Source organism: Falco biarmicus, chromosome 4, assembly GCF_023638135.1.
Source record: "Falco biarmicus isolate bFalBia1 chromosome 4, bFalBia1.pri, whole genome shotgun sequence".
In the NCBI taxonomy this organism is placed as follows: Eukaryota; Metazoa; Chordata; class Aves; order Falconiformes; family Falconidae; genus Falco; species Falco biarmicus.
The window spans coordinates 82674168-82693722 of record NC_079291.1 but is presented as its reverse complement, the minus strand read 5'-3'; the positions used below and the strand labels follow the sequence as shown (position 1 = coordinate 82693722).

Genomic DNA, 19555 nt, shown 5'->3' with positions numbered 1-19555 from the left:
ACCGCAACCCTGCGTGGGTATTTAATTTCCCTGCAAACCGGGTGTGCAGAGACAAGAATCCACCATCCAGCATCTGCCCTGCCCCGGTGACAGGACGACGATGAGCCAGCAGTGGCTGTGGTGGCAACAGTCCCTGTCCCAAGATGGACACAGCATCCTGACACCCATCAGTGCTCCTAGCTGGAGCTCACTGTAAGACGTAGCCAGTTCCAAGCTGTTCTGTGGAAGAAACCCCAGCCTTTTGGGTTCCAGCCCTGCAGGCTTTATTATGAGCAAAGTATAGATATCTGGATGCAGCAAGGCTGGAAAACGCTGCTTGAAAAGCCCGGAACGGTTGAAGCTCCCTTTGCTACTCTTACTTGCAATGGAGAAGAACAGAAGCAAAGCTCTGTTAGCCCAGCACTGAAAATGAGCATGGGCCCACCTTGCGCAGGAGATGGGCTGCAGTCCCACCTGCAGCAGTTATCAAAGCTACAACTGATAATTCACAGATTCCACCTGCAAGCTCTCAACCCCCAACTTTTACATTTATTAACAAACTTGAAACACAGGTTTTACAAACAGGGAAATTAGCACATCATGTGGCTTCCTAGGCTTCACAACAGTCATGGCAAAGTGTCAAACTCTTTGTTGCACAACCTCCCCTTCAGAGATACAGCCTCAAACTGATGCATTCAGCTCAAATGTCCCACTTTTTGTATGAAATAGCTCCAAACACTGCAACTTTTCATGGTGATTCAGCCCAAAGGTATTTAATGGAGATGTATATGCCTGGAAAACTCCCCATTTCCCCTCACTTTTAGCCCTTTGGTGTTTGTAGGTCATGTGAGGTCTTGTAAATACAGGTTTGGCTTAAGACCTGCTGGCACAGGTTTGTTTTACAGTCTGTGCTTATTTTATCTGTATATTCTTTTTTTATATCTTTGTTTACCTGAAAGGGTCAGCCCCAGGGAACAAGTATTCCTGACTTTCTGCTTCGCCATCACATCTCTTCTTGCTTCTTTCTGTTTCCTAAGGAAAATCAGCTGCTTGCTGCACCAGCTCATGCGCTTGGCATTGTATCCCCACTTCAGGGTTTTAAGGCATTTTATAAATACAAGTAATCTAAGCTTCCTCATCCCTGGAGTGAACTATCCCTTAACTTCCTGACAGATAGCAAAGCAAGAAATGTGTGCACGGTGTCACACAGCAAGTCAGAAAGAGCACGTAGGAGAATTCTTGCAAGTGCTGCAACTTTAAAAGAGGGTTCTTCATCCATTTGACGAAGGCACAGACCTACCTGAAATTGTCATCTGAGATACTTTGGCAGACCTAGGAGGGAAGCCACTCCTGTTTGGGGCATGCAGTCATTTATTCAGTGCAATGACCAGAACCATTTTATTTGCAGCATATTTAAAAAGCAGGGGAAATATTTTCAAATAAGCCCCTTATGGAGAAGGTTGCTGGCTAGAGACAATTGTTTCAAGAAAAAAACCACATTCCCACGGTTTACCTCTAGGCTAGCTCTTATCAGGGTCTTCACCTATCACCATGCTGCTTCTCCTGGCCGCACTCTGATCTGAAATGCTCTGTAGATGAAAAAGAGCTTAGAGCAATCTCTGGCTGCTCTCACAGCCAAACATCTGCTCACCCAAACAGCATTCCAGGCGTGTGTTACACCTCCTAGCTTCACAGCAACACACAGGGACGGCAGAGGAGAATGGGGAAACTATTTCTCAGGCATTTACATTTGGTTTTAATAGTCAGGGAGCCTTTTGGATGCATGGGTGGCATCCACACTTTTGCCCTGGGAAAAAAGGCAGCTTGGGCTCTGTGCCGACGGCTTCTGGGAGGCAAATGCTACTGGGAAAATGAGGGTTTTCTCTTCTCTTGGGCCCCGTTAACACCCTAGTTATCTTAAAGTGAAGCTAACAGCAAGAGAACACAGTACAGCGGAAAGACTTGCAGCAAGGTATGGAAAAAGCAATCTGCAATGTATAAGATCCCTCTCCCCCCTGCTAGCCTTCCCTCTGCTTTTCAGTGTTACAACACAGAAGCTAAAATACATTTTAAGGCACACTTCCCTGCATCTGCTTCCTCGACTTCCAGCAGTCTTGACATTCATTGCAAACCGCTGGGGCCACCAAGAGTCTTGCTCCCCTGGTGGCTTCTATTTAGTCTTCGGCTGGGTCCCCAAGCGGGTGACTGACTGCTGCGTTTGCCGACTGCTGGCACCATCTGCAGGCTCTGCAAGCCAGGGGAGACAAAGTACTCAGTCAAGTTTCTCGTGCTTCGATTTGAGCCAGCCAGTCAAAATGGGGAAGAGACAGATTGCCACGGGCTTTGGAGGGGCGAGTTTGGCAAAGGCACTAGGATCTTGCCTTAAGGATCATTGCCTTAAGAAAATCGCAAGGTGACACTTTCAGTGGAAGCAGTATGTTGTTAAATGGCTAACGCAGATTAAACTTTGTACTTCACATATGGATTAGACTAGGATTATGAAAAGCCCTGAAAATGTTATTTTCTCCTCGTAAGAGGTTATTTTTGGCCAAGAGGGAGATGGAGTGTAACTCACTCTGGAACGTTGCCCATGTCATCTGTTGGGGGAAAAAAAAGTGGGGGCTTAAAACTTGGCTGTAAAACCCCCACCCATGTGACTGCTTTTCCAACTGGTCTGTTTGTGTTGCATTTACAGCTCTTTAAGTTCAAATTGCAACAGAGCAAGTGCTGAAGAATACAGTAGTGCCTCCTGAGCCAGCCAACCTGATATTTCATGTACTCACCCTTGACTTGCTACTGTAGGACCCGTCCTTTGACACGGTTAGAGTTGCTTTGCTGGATAGTGCTTGCAGGAACATTGTCTTTTGGCAGCACCTCTTGTGGAATCTGCTCTATCAAAAGCCGGGAAAGCTTCATTATAAACACAGTTTTAAAAACATTTTGCAATGCATGAGTCACTAATAGCTAGCCAAAATAAATTATAGCATTGTAAATAGGAATTTAACCATTTTTTAGTAAAAAAAAAAAAAAAAAAAGTGAGAAAAACTTAATAGCATGTGTAGCTATTGCTACCCTACCAAGATAATAGCACCTGTGCCAGAATGAGGAAGGATTCTGGCTACATTTCAATGGGATTTGCGTATGCAGTTCCTGGAAATTCGTTCTGGCCTTGTGTGTCTGCACTAAGCAAAACAACTGAAGCTGATAGATGGTTAGTGCAGCCTGTCACGTCTTGGTCTCCTTGCTGAGGTTTGGTTTGGATGTGAAACTGTCTGAGCAACTAGACAAAGATCAGCAACTTGTTGCAAGTGAACCCAACTGAACCCTAATTCTTCCCCCTAAGTTACAGAGGCTTAGTTGAAGCAGTGGTTCTACAAAGGATATGCTTTCTTATCCGTCAAAAGCTACTTAGACCATATAAAAAAAATTTGGATGAGATTTCTAATAGTTCTGATACTTAGACTTTACTCTGTCTTATTTCTCACATGACAATCCATCTTTTCCAAGAAAGCTGATGCAGGATGTCACCAACAGCTCTTTGGCCCCTACCTGAATGGTGGCTGATAGGAACCTTGACCTTTGCGGCAATGGATATGCTACTCAAAGCTTTTGGCTGATGGAAGAGTCTAGCTCGGTGTAGGTGGTTCTCAGAAGCTTTGCCTGCATTGGGGCTTGAGGGAGTCCAATGCCTAACTTTTGAGATCTGAAAGACATCAAGTTGAGTTAACCTCAGCAGTGATGTCTCTTACCTCTGATTGTTGCCATGTTGTACCAAAAAGATTCCCCCACCTGACTGGCTTAATTTGCTGTTTAGGCAGGAGGTTGAGGGCATTATAGAAGAATAAAGATATTTAACTTATTTCTTCATGCAGTTTGTACTATGTTTCTCTTACTGTATTTAAAAACCACCCTAGCTCCACTGGGTCCATGCCTTCTGTTCAACCCATCCCCTTTAGAAATAAACACAAAAGACCTACCCTGTGGAAGTTTGGTTCGAGAGAGCGAGATCTTTCCTTTCTTGCTGTCCTCTCAGCAGACATCCCCTGGTCTCTCCTGTTCTTCAGCACTCCCCTGGCTGGGGAGCCCAGCTGGCTCCCAGCCGCAGGGTCCAGCAGCAAACCCCCAATAGACACACTGTCTCTTGTCTGACAATCTTGGGTGGAGTTGGCCTCCAGATACTTCAGCTCAAGCATGTCTCCCTGAGAGACGTGGTCCGAGGAGACTTTGCTCCCAGGGTCTTTGTGTTGGGCTCTGGAACGGTGACTGGCTGCAACGAGGGAGATGCTTTTGGTGTTTGCAGCAATTTCTTCCAAGGTCTCCAGACTCAGTGGAACTGCAGCAACGTCTGATGGTGACTTTTTCCCATGCAAGCCTAGAGAGGTGGGGGAACGCAGCCTGGGACTCATCTTTCCGGCAGCAACACCTGTTGGTTTCTGCTAAAAATCAGAGAAATTGCAGTATTATTTGCTTTTCAGTCAAAGCTTTTATACTTTTCCCCTTCAAAGCACTTTCAAACATCTGGAAGACATGAAATTTCACCTGAAATACTGTTGTAACTTCGATGTATAGAGAAACAAAGGCAAAGCTTTTTGACTGTGCATCTCCCATATAGAGTGATGGCTACAAAATGAGTCAGCTGTCAAGCAAGAAACTGATGAGCTCTTAACATTCCCTCCTGTTCCAGGGTGCTAAGTGAATTGGGTTTCATCAGATAGACATCAGATCAGGGCCCAACAGACCAGTGAATGGCGATCATCCCTGACAACGCAGGTCCCCTCACACCAGACTCCATGGTGCATCTCTACAACTCCTGCCACTCCACTGGACACACTGGAGACTTGGTGATTCAGAGGGAGAGCCCAAACTGGAGGTGGCAGTTAAGCCGTGGCCTCTTAAGTAAATCCCAGGCTTTAAACCCAAGGCCAGTGCTCTAGGAGTGATGTTATTGCTTGCCAAAGTTTATCTTCCTTGCATACAATAGATTCTGTGGTTTAGCTGCCATGCATGTTCTGTCATCACAAGAGGAAGCTGCTATCCACAACAAACGTGCCTTGAATTCCTTTCCTGCCACACTGACCTGCTGAACTGGGCTTTTTGGCAAACCAGAGAAAGTTGGGCTGAGATGGGTATCCAAAGACCCCTCCTTCCCCCAGGGCATTGTTTTAGATGATCTGCAGCTGCCACTGTGAAAAGAATATGCCAGGCAGTTAACAGATGAAAGCACAGGCCCTTCATCAGCAGGGAGAGATGAAACATGTCTAGATGAGAGCTCTCAAGCTGTGGGAAAAGCCAGAAGCCTGGTAAATGTGGTAATAGAGGACACAGCAAGGAAGGACTTCAGGATTCATGAAGGAGAGAGATTTTCGTCCCCTGATTCTCACAGACTTTGCCATTTTATTTGGTTTAAATGCTTGCCAATCCACAGAAGCAAATCCGAACATTTCCCATAGCCCTCTCTGCAGAGAAGGTTCCTGCTAACACATAGAGCTACTTGCAGGAAACTCTTTTCTAACAGATTCCGGTTTCTAGAGGCTCTTCCAGTTTGATGTCTCCCAGTTTTGGGGAAGCACCTGGGAGCTGCCAGGTTCCCGTGCCCTAGAGAATAATTCTATTAATGATAAAGATTTGCATTACCTGTCTGACTCAAGGGTGATGGAGGGAATGTCAAACTTCACCCCCCAAACTTCACCCCCCATGGAATATTCGTCACGTTCCCAGGTAGAACATTTCTGATCTCATGTTTATTAGGATCCAGATGCTGACTTACATCCAGAAAAGGACTGTTGTGGGGCTGCAGGAAGAGGGAAGAATGAGATCCACAGCTGATTTTTCTCACTGTAAAGCCCCACCTCTAGCCCAGGCTCTCAGCCTGCAGTCACAAAGACACTCTTGATACCTTATGTGCTTTTCCATAGTTCCAGCCACCTGCTATTTGCTCCCCTCCCAACATGAATAGCATTAAATTTATTATTCATGGTGAAACCCAACTCCTTGCCCCGTTTATTCTAATCATAATAAACAGGGGAAGCTGCTGCTTGGACTCCCTGCTGAAGACTAGCAATTTCCTGCCAGCCCCTTACTGTCTCAAAACACAAGTTTTCCAAAGACAAAGAGGACATCTTTCATTTCTTGCAGGAAAGACCCAAGGACCTGGATATCTACTGTGCCATGAGCGAGCAGAGGCCTCCATGTTTGACAGTCTCCTACAGCCAGCACTTGGATGGCTGCATGTTTGGCCACCTAATGTTTTGTTTTCTGTTTGCCGCCAAGCCAGTTATCTCTTCCCAATCTGACACAACAGCAGCTAGGAGGATGAACACACTGGCTCATGCACAGCACTGCCTGGGTCCTCCTCTGTCACTAAAAGCCTTATCAAGTCTCTGAGTCAAAGGGAAGGGGACAAGGAGAACAGAGCTCCAGAGACAACATGTTCCTAAAGCGAAGCTCTGTACAGCTCCTGACCAGCACCAGAACCCAGCCAGGCTTTGGGGGTGTGTGAATCTATGGCTATGACACAAGATAACGGGACAGCGTGGTTTCTCCAACACAAAGGTCTGTTCTGCCTTACCCTGAGCATGCTGGACATCACTGAATGTAGCAGAAGCAGGCGGCTCAGTGTCCCCTCCTCCAGCTCAGAGAGGTGCAGGTGGTGTAACCTTGCCAGTATCTCTGGGACAGGAATGTTCTGGGCTGGAACAGAGATGGGGAGGAAGAGCTAAAGATCACTCCTAGAGAAACAGCTGAGAACTGTGGAGTCATGACATCCAAGCAAGGTTTTCTGGGTGGATTGTTCTCCAGTTTGCCATCAGACAACAAAGCTTGGAGACAATGACAGAGCAGGAGCAAAGGTGCTGCTTTACCTTTTATTAGTATTTGCTGCTGCTGAATAATTTCTTCAGAGAGTAGCATGTGCTGCTGCAGTTGCTGGATCACAAAATCCTTCTGGCACAACAAATTCTCCTTGTAAAGCATGTTTGCCTGCAGCTCTGTGTTGCCAAGCTCAAGCTCATGGGCTCTGCAGAGGAGCCTTAGCACCTCCTGCTGATCCTTACTGGTGAGTTTTCTGGAGAAAAACTCCTCCATCTGGGAAGTTTTTTCCTTGGCATTTGCTAAGTGCTGCTCCAGCTCTGTCTGAAAAAGATAGGGGTTTGTCTAGGCAGCTCAGCTTCTTGTGATAACAAAGGCATCCGAGCAATTCTCTGCTGTATCCTTCATGCTGAGATTAAAGTAGTATCTACAAAAAGTATTTTGCTTATTCTAGTGGCAGCTACCATGTTTCAGTCATGGCGGATATATCCAGACACACAGTCTTTGACTAGAGGAACTCACAAACATTGAAGTTTGCTACCAAAAAAAGTAATCACCAAAACTGATTACCAAAACATTGAACAACCAGTGAGTGACAAACCCTCAGAGTGTCCCTGAAAGGGAAAATGGGGAGAATTAGCTCGCTTATGGGTGCATAAGCCCAGTGGGTGCTTTTCCCCTTATGCTAAGAAACACAGGGACAAGAGGCAGGATGCAAACAATGTTCCTGTGTGGTTTCCTTCAGCAAAGTATTTAGGAGTCCAGCTGCAATGCAGGTGCCACACTGCTTTTGCAGTGCTAGCCCAAAACCCACAAGAACCTCTCTGAGTTACGCTGCTGCCATCCTTCCCTCAAGCACCCACTGGGCAGAGGTCAGACTTGCAACCACAAGGGCACCTTCACCCCCTCACCTTCAGGGCCGCCGTCTTGCACTGCTCTGCCAGCAGCAGGCTGATCTCTTCTCTTGCTACTGTAACTTCATGAGGTTCAGGTGAATTGATGAAACCCACTTCCTTGTCTTCCTCCTCTGTGTTTGCATCTTTCTCCTCCTCTGCTGGCTTGCGATACTTGCATGCACCCTGATCTTTCTCTCGTTCCCAGCTGCCAGCAAAAAAAGGAGTTTCTGGGACATGGTGACATAACTCTTAACGATGCATGCATAGCACTTCATAGTATCTGTCCAACAACTTCTTGCATGACAGCAGTAGAACTAATTAGTCCAGACTGCTCTGGAGCTGGACAAACCATGCAGAAGAGCATAATGATTGCTCTGGAGCTGGACAAACCACGCAGAAGAGCACAATGATCTTCCTCCCGTTTGGAAGTCTGTAGGACAGACCTCCTCTGTGATCTTTCCATGGCAAGGCAAACAGTGCTTTTTCCCACCTCATCACAAATTGTTGCCTATTCACAGGTACTTGTTGAATATCTTTAATGTCCTGAAGACTGTTTTAACTACAAAAGACCCAAATCCTAAGAGACTATAAAATTTACAGAGGCATTATATGGGTGACTAGTGATAATGAGAGGGAACTGACACACAGATTATCCAGAAGAAAAGGATGATGATACTTTCTCTGACATTAAATCATGCCCAGATGCAGTGCATCCAGATGGAAACCACAAACACAGAGTGACTGGACCATGGAAGGACCAACAATCCCAGTCTGCACTGCCATCCATTTTTTCCATTAAAACTCAAGTCCAGAATAAGGGCCAAACAGAGGTGAGGCATCTACTGTCTATGCTTTCAGTCTTGAGCTTAAACCTGATACTAGAGGTAGCAGGTTGCCTTACAGAGGTACCTCAGGCAACTGCACTGCAGTGCAGCACCATGTGCAGGCTGCAGTCTCCTTACAAGCACCAGAGGGATTAGGGATGTGTTTCTCAATAGCAGAAATCACCCGCTGCAAATATAGCACCTTAATCTAAGGCTCAGAGTCGCATGGACTTAATCTACCTTAAATCCCTGGGCACCTTTTGCAGACCACCACCTTCCCAAGTTTTCCTCATCACACAAGTAAATCTCAAACCTACACTTGATCTCATCCTTTTGTCATTTTTGTTGGGAGGACCATGGGATATCGGCATTTCTAATGGCGAGTTTGGAGGTCCACGTATAAATCGTGTTGAAAGCTAAGGAGAGACTTACTCTGTGATTGTTAGGAGGTTCCTGCAGGTATCAACGTGCAGCTCAATGTTGGTGTTTTCCAGCTCCATCAGGCTGCGACGCATCTCCATTTGCTCCCTGAAAGCCCCAACCAGCTGTGCCCGCAAGGTGTTCATTACTTGGCCACTGTGTGCCTCAGAGCCTCTGTGCCTCTCTGCTACAGGAGAAGACATTTCTGATCTGCTGTTAGGCCAGGTAAACATCTGCCAAGTCCCCACAAAACTACCCTGAGACCAAGCTGCTCGGTCCACAAGCAGCTTGGTGTTACAAATGTTACAAGGCATTCATTTATAGGACTCTGCTTCATTTTGCAGTCTCTTGAAGTTAATAGTTTGCTTAATAAATCTGATATATCTTTATTGTTAGCAATATATAGGTCTCAGCGCTACTCCTTTTGTGAGTATTAAGAGGATACTGCATTGCAGGGACATCTCTTCCATCTTTCTACCCACCAAAAAGAAAAAGTTATTGGTTTTTCTGTGCTTGTTATCTAAAAATGACCTTGGGTATTGGTAGCAGAGGCCAGTTATACCTTGTGTCTTGTCTGTCAGAGAAATTGACAATTTTTATTTCATTCCATGCCAGATTCACTGACAAAAGGAATAGTCCCCAGGGCAGAACAATCAGTGTTTAAAAAGCTTCACCCTGCCCCCCTCTCTTTTTTTTTTTTTTTTAAATTAAGTGCAACAAACCATACAACAGATCTCTGTGTCCTGACATGGCCTCAGAGCCCATGATGATGCAGGCTACAGAACTTGGTCACGTCTCTGTGAGAGTCAGAACTTCCCACAGCAAATGCCAGCACTTGATGTCAAAGGTCTTTTCAAGGGCAGGTTTGTGAAGTCCAACACATTTTAATGTTGGGGAAGATGCTGAGGAGGTTGAATGTGTTGTCCAGAGTCACACAGTATGTCAGAGACAGGCTCACACAGGAAAACAACCTCAGCTCCCCTGGCCATCAGACTGTGTTCTCTGCTCTGCTTCTCTACAAGCATTGCTAGACCAGTTTCCCTCAGCCACATCTGCATGGAGGCCCGCCAAGCGCTACCACAACCTGTCCACACAGCTCCTCTACCCACTCTCTTCCCTCCAGATACCCCAGACCAGTCCTTGCTCCTGGCTCTACCTTGCAGATCCCCAAGGTCAGAGCCGACTGTACTTTTCTCCTTCTCCTGGTTTTCCGCCCTTGCCTTCAGACGCTCGATCTCCCTGTGGAGGTCTGCGATGATGCTGGTGTATTGGTCAATGTGGTAGGAGACATTCCGCAAGTTACATTTTACCTGGTGAGACAGAATACGTGAGCATTTGTCCTGCAGTCCATCATTGGTACAATGGCTGCAAACAAAGCTATGCTTTCAGTTGGAAGGGCACTAAATCCTGTGATGGGGAAGAATTTTCCCTCATGAATGGTGAAACCATAAATTAGTGGTTTTCCTTAATTATGGGAAATTCCCAAAAGGTAACAGAGAAAAGCCACAGACCCTGTGTCCACAGGGAAAACACAGAGATCCACAAAGAGTGAAAACCCTGTTGTAGATCACTGTTCAGCTTCCTTCGCCCCACAAGCCTATCCATTTTATTCCTCCTTTCTGCAGCCCCCCCAGTTCCTCTTCCAGGCCCAGCATCCCCACTGGGACATGCCTCCTCCCAGTAGTCTTCCTCCAGCCATCATTCCTTATGTTCTGAACCCGGGTCCATACCAGGCTCGTAAGCTTCTGCCTTTTCATTATTCTGCTCCTTTGTTTTGACCCTCATATTCCTCTTCTTATCCACGACCCACACAATTTGCTTTCCACTGTTCCCTTCATCTGCTTTTTTTCCTGTCACTCACACAGAGCCTCTACGCCACCCTGCGCTGCCCCTTCTTGAAGTTTTTTCTCCCTTCATCCACTACCTCTTGAATTTCCACTTTGCAAGCTTTAATCTCTAACCCCCACCTCCTTGTGAGTTGTTTGTTCATTTACCTGTGTCTTGATGTTTTTTGCTCGACAGGCATAGATCAAGGTCATTCGAGATTCTTCAAAGGAGGTGCTGGCTGGGCTGATATGTGCAATCATAACAGTCCTGCTGTTGCCCCCTAAGGAGTCCTAGAGGGATGCAAAGTTGACGAGGTTAATATGGACATGGCAGGGTCTTGCTGCTTGGTGGTAACCACCATGGTCGGGTACCCCAGCAGTTCATTGAGTTTCTGGTGGAGAACCCCAATTAGCAGTGAAGAAAGTGCTGGTAAAAGACCATTCATTACGCCCTCTCTCCATCAACAACAAAATCAGCAAGTAATTCACTTTCTACAAAAGAATTTTTGCAAGAAAATCAGTTTCCACAAATGTGCTGGCAGCTTCTCAGTTCTGCTCACAACAGAGGCCTGCCTTTTTATCCATCTCTTCTCCTCCCCACTGTTGTCTAGAAAACACATCTGTCAGGCAACAGCAGTGGTAGCTCAGCACCAAGGCTCAAGGTGAGGTTCATAAATGAGGTTGTGAAGTATCCATAAAATAACCATCATAGCAAAGAGTGTGTCTGCAACCTTTCTGATTTCCTAAGGGAGAGGCAATTTATGACAGCACAGAGTCACTCTCAGTCTTTCTTCCTCCTGCCCCAACAATATCCAAATTTATTGGCCAATTTCAGCCAAATCTTATAGAAGGGATGAAACATTCAAAGCCAGTAAGTTAATTAAAAAAATCACTGGTCACCTGCAAGCTTAGACATATGACCCAAATCGATAGGATTTCCTTAGCCCTGTAGGAAGCCTTTCCTTAACCACAGAGATCACAAGACAACAAGCTTGTTACAAAAACAGCTGTGTCTGATTCAAGCCCTGATTGTATTGCAAAGCTCATGCAAGATCCAGGAGGACTGTTCCGAGCTGGATAAAGACAATGCACAGAGACAGTCAAGGATCAGCTCTTAAGCCCTGTCTGATTCAAGTGGTGATACCAGCAACAGACACACCGAGCTCCTTGCTGACCCTTGGTGTACTACAGTACCTTCAGCAGGCGTGTGAGTTTGCTGTCTCGAAAATTAACAAACTGGGCCCGGCTCCCCCCCTTCTCACTCAAAGCGTTGATGCAGTTGCCCAAAGCCAGCAGCGAGCGGTTGATGTGGGCTCCTTCCTTCATCCTCTTGCCCTGGTTCCGAGTCTGGGGGGAGAGGAGAGAGGGAGTAGGACAGGCAGACAAAGCACACGCTTCAGAATGTGGGTCTGTGCCTGGGGAAGATGTGCGGCATCACTGGGTCAAGGTTTGGATGACAAAGCAATGCCTCCTGAAAAATCAGCCTGAAAGTGTGGGGTTAAACCCCATTCTGAGGCACAGAGATACTGGCAGCAGTACATTTCTTGGAGAAGATGACCCAGCTCTTCTTACTTCTTAAAAGATAACAGCTATTAATTATCTTCTACAGATTATTTCAGAAATTAAGATGCACAACTACATCACTCCAGAATTCCTGGTCTCAGTAGAAATACTGGTATGTAAAATCTCTCTCCCTCAAATCACCTCCCTGAGTTCCAGCATTTCCTCCTTCCCACTGGAGCCAGCTGCCTTATTTTCCACCCACCACCACCCCTCTATTCCACAGGCACCAGCTTTCTCTTTGACAGCACAGGTGATCCCTGCCTAACAGACTTCAGCTTCTCTTTAAATGTGAAAATCACTGCTGGTTTTTCCTTCTTTTTTTTTCGGGAAAGGCTGCACCCAAAAGCTGGTTTACATTTTTCCTATTATACTAGTTGGCCTAATACAAGATATTACCAATATCTTCAAACTTTGTTTTTATTTTCAGGCTGTCCCAGATACAAACTACTTCTCAAAAGCAACGGAGTGTTCAGGATGAGGACAGGCACCTAGCCTGGTCTCACCAAAAGCTGCTGAGTTCCAGCCATACCTGAGCTGCTCTCTCCGACCCTGCCAAGTCAACCATGAAAAGCTTTCCAATCCGCAGTTCCTCGCTGATCACCTTACTTTGGCTTTTCTGCATCACTGTCACCTGCAGGACTGCGTGCGAGCGGGAGGACGTCTTGTTGGTGGCAGTAGGTTCCTGGGTGCGTTGCTTGTTTCCTTTCATTAACAGCTGCATGATCTAAACAACGCAGAACAACATGCAGAGGCGTATGACTCTGCCTGAGCCGCAGCATGGTGCTCCCCACAGACTGAACCCCTCACCCAGGGCACGGGCAAACTCTGGTCCCGCTTATGCTAGTGGGGGTTTTGCTGTTGATTTTCTCCAGATCTCCCCCTTTAGCTTGCAACCTTGGAAGTGTGGGTTCATGACAGTTCATCTCACATCCAAGGCACATGCAGAAGTGCACATCGGGGTAGCTCAAGGGAATTTCATTATTTCTTCTCCCTCTCCAAATGGTTTTTGAGATGTGTATACAGATCAAAGCACTCTTGCCTTTCCAGGAAAGCAGCATGCACTCAGGGGAAGTAGAGCTAGCAGGAGCTTAGCTGGAGATTTTAGCCTGATTTCTACCACTCACATGGCTCCATGATGAGCCCTTTCCATAAAATTCACATTAATCCAGTTCCACCAAGGTCCTGCTACAAAAGGTCCTGCTACTGAGCAAGGCACAGGCAATAGGAAAGTGTCAAGAAATGTTAAAGCACTGATGAATGAAAACACCCCTCTCTCCCTTTCCCTCATCACGGACCATAGCCCAAAGCACCTCCTGAGCATTTGTAGTGGAGACTTCCGTAATTCCTGCTATCTGGATGCTGCCTCTGGGGTCCTCTCTCAGGTCTAAGAAGCCAGAGGATGGGTTCAGGAGGTCACGGATCACCTCGTTATAGATCTGAGGGTAAGAAACAAGGGGTTGGTGTGAAACTCGCCTTGGGTCCTTAGGTCTGCAGAGAGGGTTGAGTTGATCCTGCATTTCAATGGACAGGCCCGGACTCCCCCCTTCTCATCACGCCTGCTCCACAGAGCCTGGATCCAAGGCAACACAGACACTTCACCTCCAGGTAGGACATGGAGACTGTGTAATCCATCTCCTTGGTGGAAGCTTCAAGGGCCTTAAAGAGGTCATCAAGAGCACGGATGTAAATCCCTGGTTCGCAGTCCATCCCTAGCATTGTGTAGGTTTTTCCTGCTCCTGTTGAAGATACAAAGAAGAGCAGCAAAGCCAAACTTCCATGTCAGCCAGTTTCCACAACAAATGAAGCCTGGTTTCCTACTGATTTCTGTCCTTCATCCCCTAACTTGCTCTGGTTACTCCTGTTTCTCATCCCACCATGACACTGCCTCAGGAAAGACACGGCACATGCCATCCAAAACGGGCAGGAAGAGGACTTGCAGACGGGCAGATTACGTATGTTAACTGCTCACCTAGGTGTTCAGAGCTAGAGTAGAAATATATTTTCATGTAGTCTGTAGTCTGTAAGTGCCTTCTGCAGCTACGTCTATTCTCCTGAGATGAGTCTACAGCACTGCACAGACGCTCTCATCTCCTCCTCCTTTTCAACAGGAAGATTTGTCTCCACTGAATTCCACCTCAACAACTTAAACAGGACAGTTTCAGTGACAGTGACAACTTACACGGGACAGCTTTGTTGTTACTTCAGCATTTAAGGGAGATCCACACTTCCCAATGAGAACGGTATTTTAACGCTTCAGTCTCGTCCTCACAGTAAGCAATTGATCGGCATTACAGCTCATTTCTGGTTTGCAGAGCTATATTTTATTCATCTGGAGCAGTACAGCTACAGGGAACTACTTTACCTGTTGGACCATATGCAAAAATGGTTGCATTGTAGCCAGAAATGACTCCTTCTATCAGGCTTTTGGTTGTGGACACATATACTTCCTCCTAATTCAGCCAAAAAAGCAGAGATTTTTTGTCAGGCACAACAGCTGTCCAAATAATCTATACCCAATTACATTCCCCATGATTTTCTATGTTTTACAAATTTCCTGGGCTTTGGAACAATTCATGAGCCATTTGAATTTTGACACATCCTCAAAATGAGCAGAAAAGCACTAAGTTTTATTGAATTTTCTAAAGGCAGGCAAGATGCAGGAGCTTACTAGAATAAATGTCCTTAAATATTCTTGTTTTCTTGGACTCTGAACATGGAATGCTTTGTTTTTCTTTTGTGTCTGCTGAAGAAGGGAGTAAATTCTCTCCCTGACCTAATCCTTTATTGAGAAGTGCCACTGGGCCTCCAAAAATGTCTTAGGTAGCATACAAGTGTGCTATGCTGAATTTTAATGTAAAAGAGCACACAGATAACTGAACTACTTGTGAGAAGCGGGGCTGCAGTCACATCATGGTGATCACAAAATGCAGGTGCTGATGAAATCCTTGTACTGCAAAACACAGCTCAGTAAGGGCACTAGAGCTCACTGCGTAAGCCTGTAAAACAGGTGCAGGGAAGAAGCATGTGAGAGGAGATCCAAGCAACATGGCAATGATCTCATTCACTGGAGACCTCAGGAGACAAAGCTCTTCATCTCCACTCAGGAGCGATGCACCTGGGGAGCGCTGGTGCAGGAGGGAGAGGCAGGCTCAATACTGCACGTGTCTCCCCGCTTCCCTGACTAAAGGAAAACCCTCGCAGTCCTCTTGCTCTTCAGCACTGTCACGTTTCACCTGGGTGACATGTGGCCTCTGGGATGTGCAGGTCTACTCACATGCCGAAAACGTTCATCTAAGGAGGGAAAAAAATGCTAATATTAAGCCTTTTGGTTAAAAAGGGGAAGGATGTTACCTGGGTTGCTCCATGATCAAAACCCATGTCAAATACAAATGTTTTTTCTTGGGATCTGTTAGCTCACAAGATGTCGTCTGGATCTTCGCTTGGATCTATCAAGACCACCCTCTGTTACAAGATAAAGCCAGAGGAAAGACCTGTTATACCTGGGTATGGTTAACAGCCTGTCAGGATTTCTTGCAGCACTATCACCATCACAGCTCTGGACAAGAAGAGCGTGGCCCTGCAGCTTTGTGTGGAAAACACACTTCTGTACACAATGCTGAGGCCAACAAGCTCTGTTGTGCAACCGATGTAATCTGGAGAACCAGCAGCTGCTGCAAAATGCTTTGAAGGTTAGCTGTGCAGTGGAACGGTTGCTGGCATTGGGCAACAGCAGTGGCTGCAGGGCCGTGACACCCAACCAACCTCTATGCAGGCAGGATGGAGACGGGACCTCTTACCTCAATTTTCAGCCAAGATTCAGACAGAGGAGCTGTGAAAGAAAACAGTTAAGTTCCTTGGGAGCAAAAGTGCCCAAAGTAATCTGCCAAAGCATTTCATGCACAAGGACTGATGGAAGTACCTGCATTGCTCAAGGACAGAAATGTCATTGCATTTCTGGCTTTTATTAAGGAAAAAAAAAAAGGTAGGAGAGGGGTTGCAGCAGGTTACAGAACTGGTTCTGTTTCTTTTCAGTCCCTTAGGATCTATTTCAGTACATAATTATCACAGTATATATTCTTTCTCTTCCACTGAAACGGCTCATAAGGAGATGCTCAAGCCTCAAGGGAAGGGACAGAGAACCCTGTGTCTCTTACTCCAGAGTAGCTTTCACTCTCTTAGGTAAACAGATCATTATATAAGCAATTAAAGCATGGATCAACCACCACTTGACCTACGGAATAACTGCATTGGTGTGCCAGGCATGGGAGACAAGTATCTAGGACAAATGCCCACAGGCATTTGGGAAATGTTACGGCTTTGGTTCTTCTTCTGCATTTCCTGCTAAATTCCAAGTCTCTAGAGTATCTCTAGTTTTGATCTGCAAGTTTTCAATTACCAGAATGACTTTTTTTTTTTTTTTTTTTTTTAGTGTATTCACTGGTCCTGCTCAGGCCTTAACACCTGAAGCAACACAAGAACAAATTCTGAATGGAACTCCTGGTTTATTGTCAGTGGCAGGATTCGCCTGCAAAAGATGGGTTGATGCATAATCGTATGCACGTGCAAGTATGACAGCCAAGAGCAGAACTTGGAGGACAAGGTCAGCATGTTTCCTTCAGCGATTTGCTCTGTAACACTTTTAGGCCCCTTCTACTGAGCTTTGGTAATGTCCAGATTTTGTTTGCATCCAAAAGAGGGTCCTCCTCTTCCAATCTGGGGCTAACACCTCGTCTAACTAGCAGTATTCCAAAAGCATGACTCTTCTGCTCTTGCACAGAAGCATTAAAACGTAACAAGACACCAACAGAGTCAATTTTGAGTTAGGATTAACAAGCAGGCAGAAGCAATTCCAAATGAGTTAGGCTGGAAGTAAAAATAGCAGGGAACATGAATGTAAATCAAAATGCACCAAGAAATTTAAGTATTTCAACTGCCCAGTCAATTAATTTGCTTTCATAATTACAGTTATTTGCGTTACTAAGAGAAGCTCATTCTCATAGATAGAAGTTACTCAGACTAATGTAATGCACATTTCCTTCCCAGATTTCCATTAGAGCAAATAGATCTCAGAGCAGATGATGCAAGTCTGAATAAGCTGTATAAAAATAAAGCTGATATCTTTGTGAGGGTAATGGCTGCTTTAAAAAAAAAATTAAGGGGGGAAAAGAAAGAAGGCTGTTTCACCAGTCAGGTGCTAAATAAAAACTGCATTTATAAGATAATCCGTAAAGAGGAAAGTGAGATTCATGCTCTCTTTGCTTCTGAGGGCTGCTATTGTTTGACTATGGCATGGTGACAAGATATATTACAGAATTAGCGTGCGTTCAGAAAGGGTTCAGAGAAATATCAGCTGAAGCACAATAGAAAATAATGGGGTCTACATTGGAAAAAAAGGTAAATAACAAGGGCACAATAAGAATACGTAAATAGATGTAGTGATGTAGAAAAGGTAATCGGGGACCTCCTGCAATCCCTGTGTAAGAGGTGTAAGGTGCAGAACTGGAGAGAAGTGCCATTTGCCCAGGAAGCTGCATCCCTGCTGTGGCACAGCAAGGCCGGGGGTTCGCAGGATTCGAAAGCAAGTGTTTGCACGTGAACCAGTCTCGTGGCGGTCTGCATGACACCCAGCAGACTCCCCAGTCCCCAGCACGGGGGCTTTCCTGCAGCCCAGGAACCACCCCCAGCTCACCTGCTCGCCCACTCTGCGGGCAACGAGCGCAGCTCCCTCCTCTGCTTCGGCGTCACTGATGGGACGGATGCGAACGGCCACCTGCACACACAGCACACACGGGCAGCTGACATGTGCTGGGGCCACCCAGACGCACCTGCAGCAGGGCTCAGCTCTGAGCAAGCACCAGCCATATCTACAGCTTCTGGCTGCATCTCTTCCGCTGGTCAATCTTAACACCTTAAGCTTAGGGCCTACAGAGTTTAAGGAAGTTTGTGAAGTTTAAACCAGTTAATTCTCCCATGATTTGCACTTTTATCTTGACAAATTCCTTCTCCCTCTTCCCCTGTTCCTGTCTTTAACACAGCAAGACTCCACCTGATTGACACAGAAGGTGGCAGAATGAACTCATCCATGTCATTGCTGCTGCCAGCAGGAACTTTCAGAGGTCTGCGACCATGGTACCAACAGCTGAAGGGCTGAGCACGCCTGCAGACACCCCCTCCCTGTGCTCCCAAAACACTGATTAAAGTTATCCGTGACAAAGAAAGGGAATCACATTTCACTAAGTATCCATTTCTTTTAATCCCAGGTAGCATTATGAGCCTGTTCAACCAGATCAGAGCAAGTTGGCCCTGATCTGTGCAGGTCCTGCAGGGTTCCTTGGGAGGTGGAATTCATCACAGGACTGGAGCAATTATAAAGCAGCAATTAACTGCCACAACTCAGTCAAAAACACAGTACTCTGTTTTGAAAGACAGATGATAATTTGACTCGAAGATTTAAAGCACACTGGCTGTATTTGTCACTACGAACAATACACAAAAGCACATGTATTTCAGCCTGTTCGATCTACAGGTGAAGCAACAGAGAAAGTGCGGTGCCATGGGTCAGCCATGGGGTTAACTGGGCCCCCTGAAGCTCAGGTCCTGCTCTGGCCAGGACTCACTCTGCAGCCATGGGCGAGTTTTACAATCCCAAACCTGTGTGCCTGGTGGAAGATCTAGCCGAAATCCACCCTAAAAGCTGTTCTTGGGGTCTCAGCTAATAACAGAGATTTGAAAAATTTCATTTGCTCCCTTCCATGGCTGTTTTCCCCTTCAGAAAATACAGCAGCATCCCCTCAGCAGCTCCTGACAGGAGAGCTAATGCTGAGAAAACTCCACATAATGCACAGAAGCGATGCCTCGTCAGGAGGGTGCGCAATTATTGAAACAGACTTGTTCTACAGCCCCACCAGTCGCAAGCAACTAGTTTCTATAGGAACCAGATTTATTTCCACAATAATAAGCTACATGTCAATTTAATGAGGGTTTCACGAACAGCTCTCAGTCTTAAGCGCTGTAGTAGACATGTACGAGTAGTTCTGGCAATAGAACATTTCTTCCCTGTATCTCTGAGTACAAGGTGAGCTCCTTGGCTTTGGGTAGCTTTTAATAGTCATAAAAATATAACAATTAACTTCATCTTCCTAAATATATCCGAGTAACGCCGTTATAAGCACCTCATTTTCGTGGGCTTAACTCATCTCTTAGAAGCATTAGAAAGTACTGTCTTGCACACCATAATCCC

General features: G+C 46.0%; 1 protein-coding gene across 1 annotated transcript; it reads right to left on the bottom strand.

Annotated features, from left to right (window-relative positions):
- Positions 1–6151: 6151 nt before the first annotated feature.
- LOC130147652 (kinesin-like protein KIF19) lies at positions 6152–18943 on the bottom strand. Its single transcript, XM_056335092.1, is given in 13 exon segments — positions 6152–7110; positions 7698–7887; positions 8939–9110; positions 10083–10236; positions 10921–11043; positions 11947–12099; positions 12845–13039; positions 13626–13751; positions 13915–14051; positions 14678–14765; positions 15667–15777; positions 18005–18140; positions 18933–18943. Coding segments are annotated over 13 exon segments (2115 nt in total). The 3' UTR covers positions 6152–6591.
- Between the last annotated feature and the right edge of the window lie 612 nt (positions 18944–19555).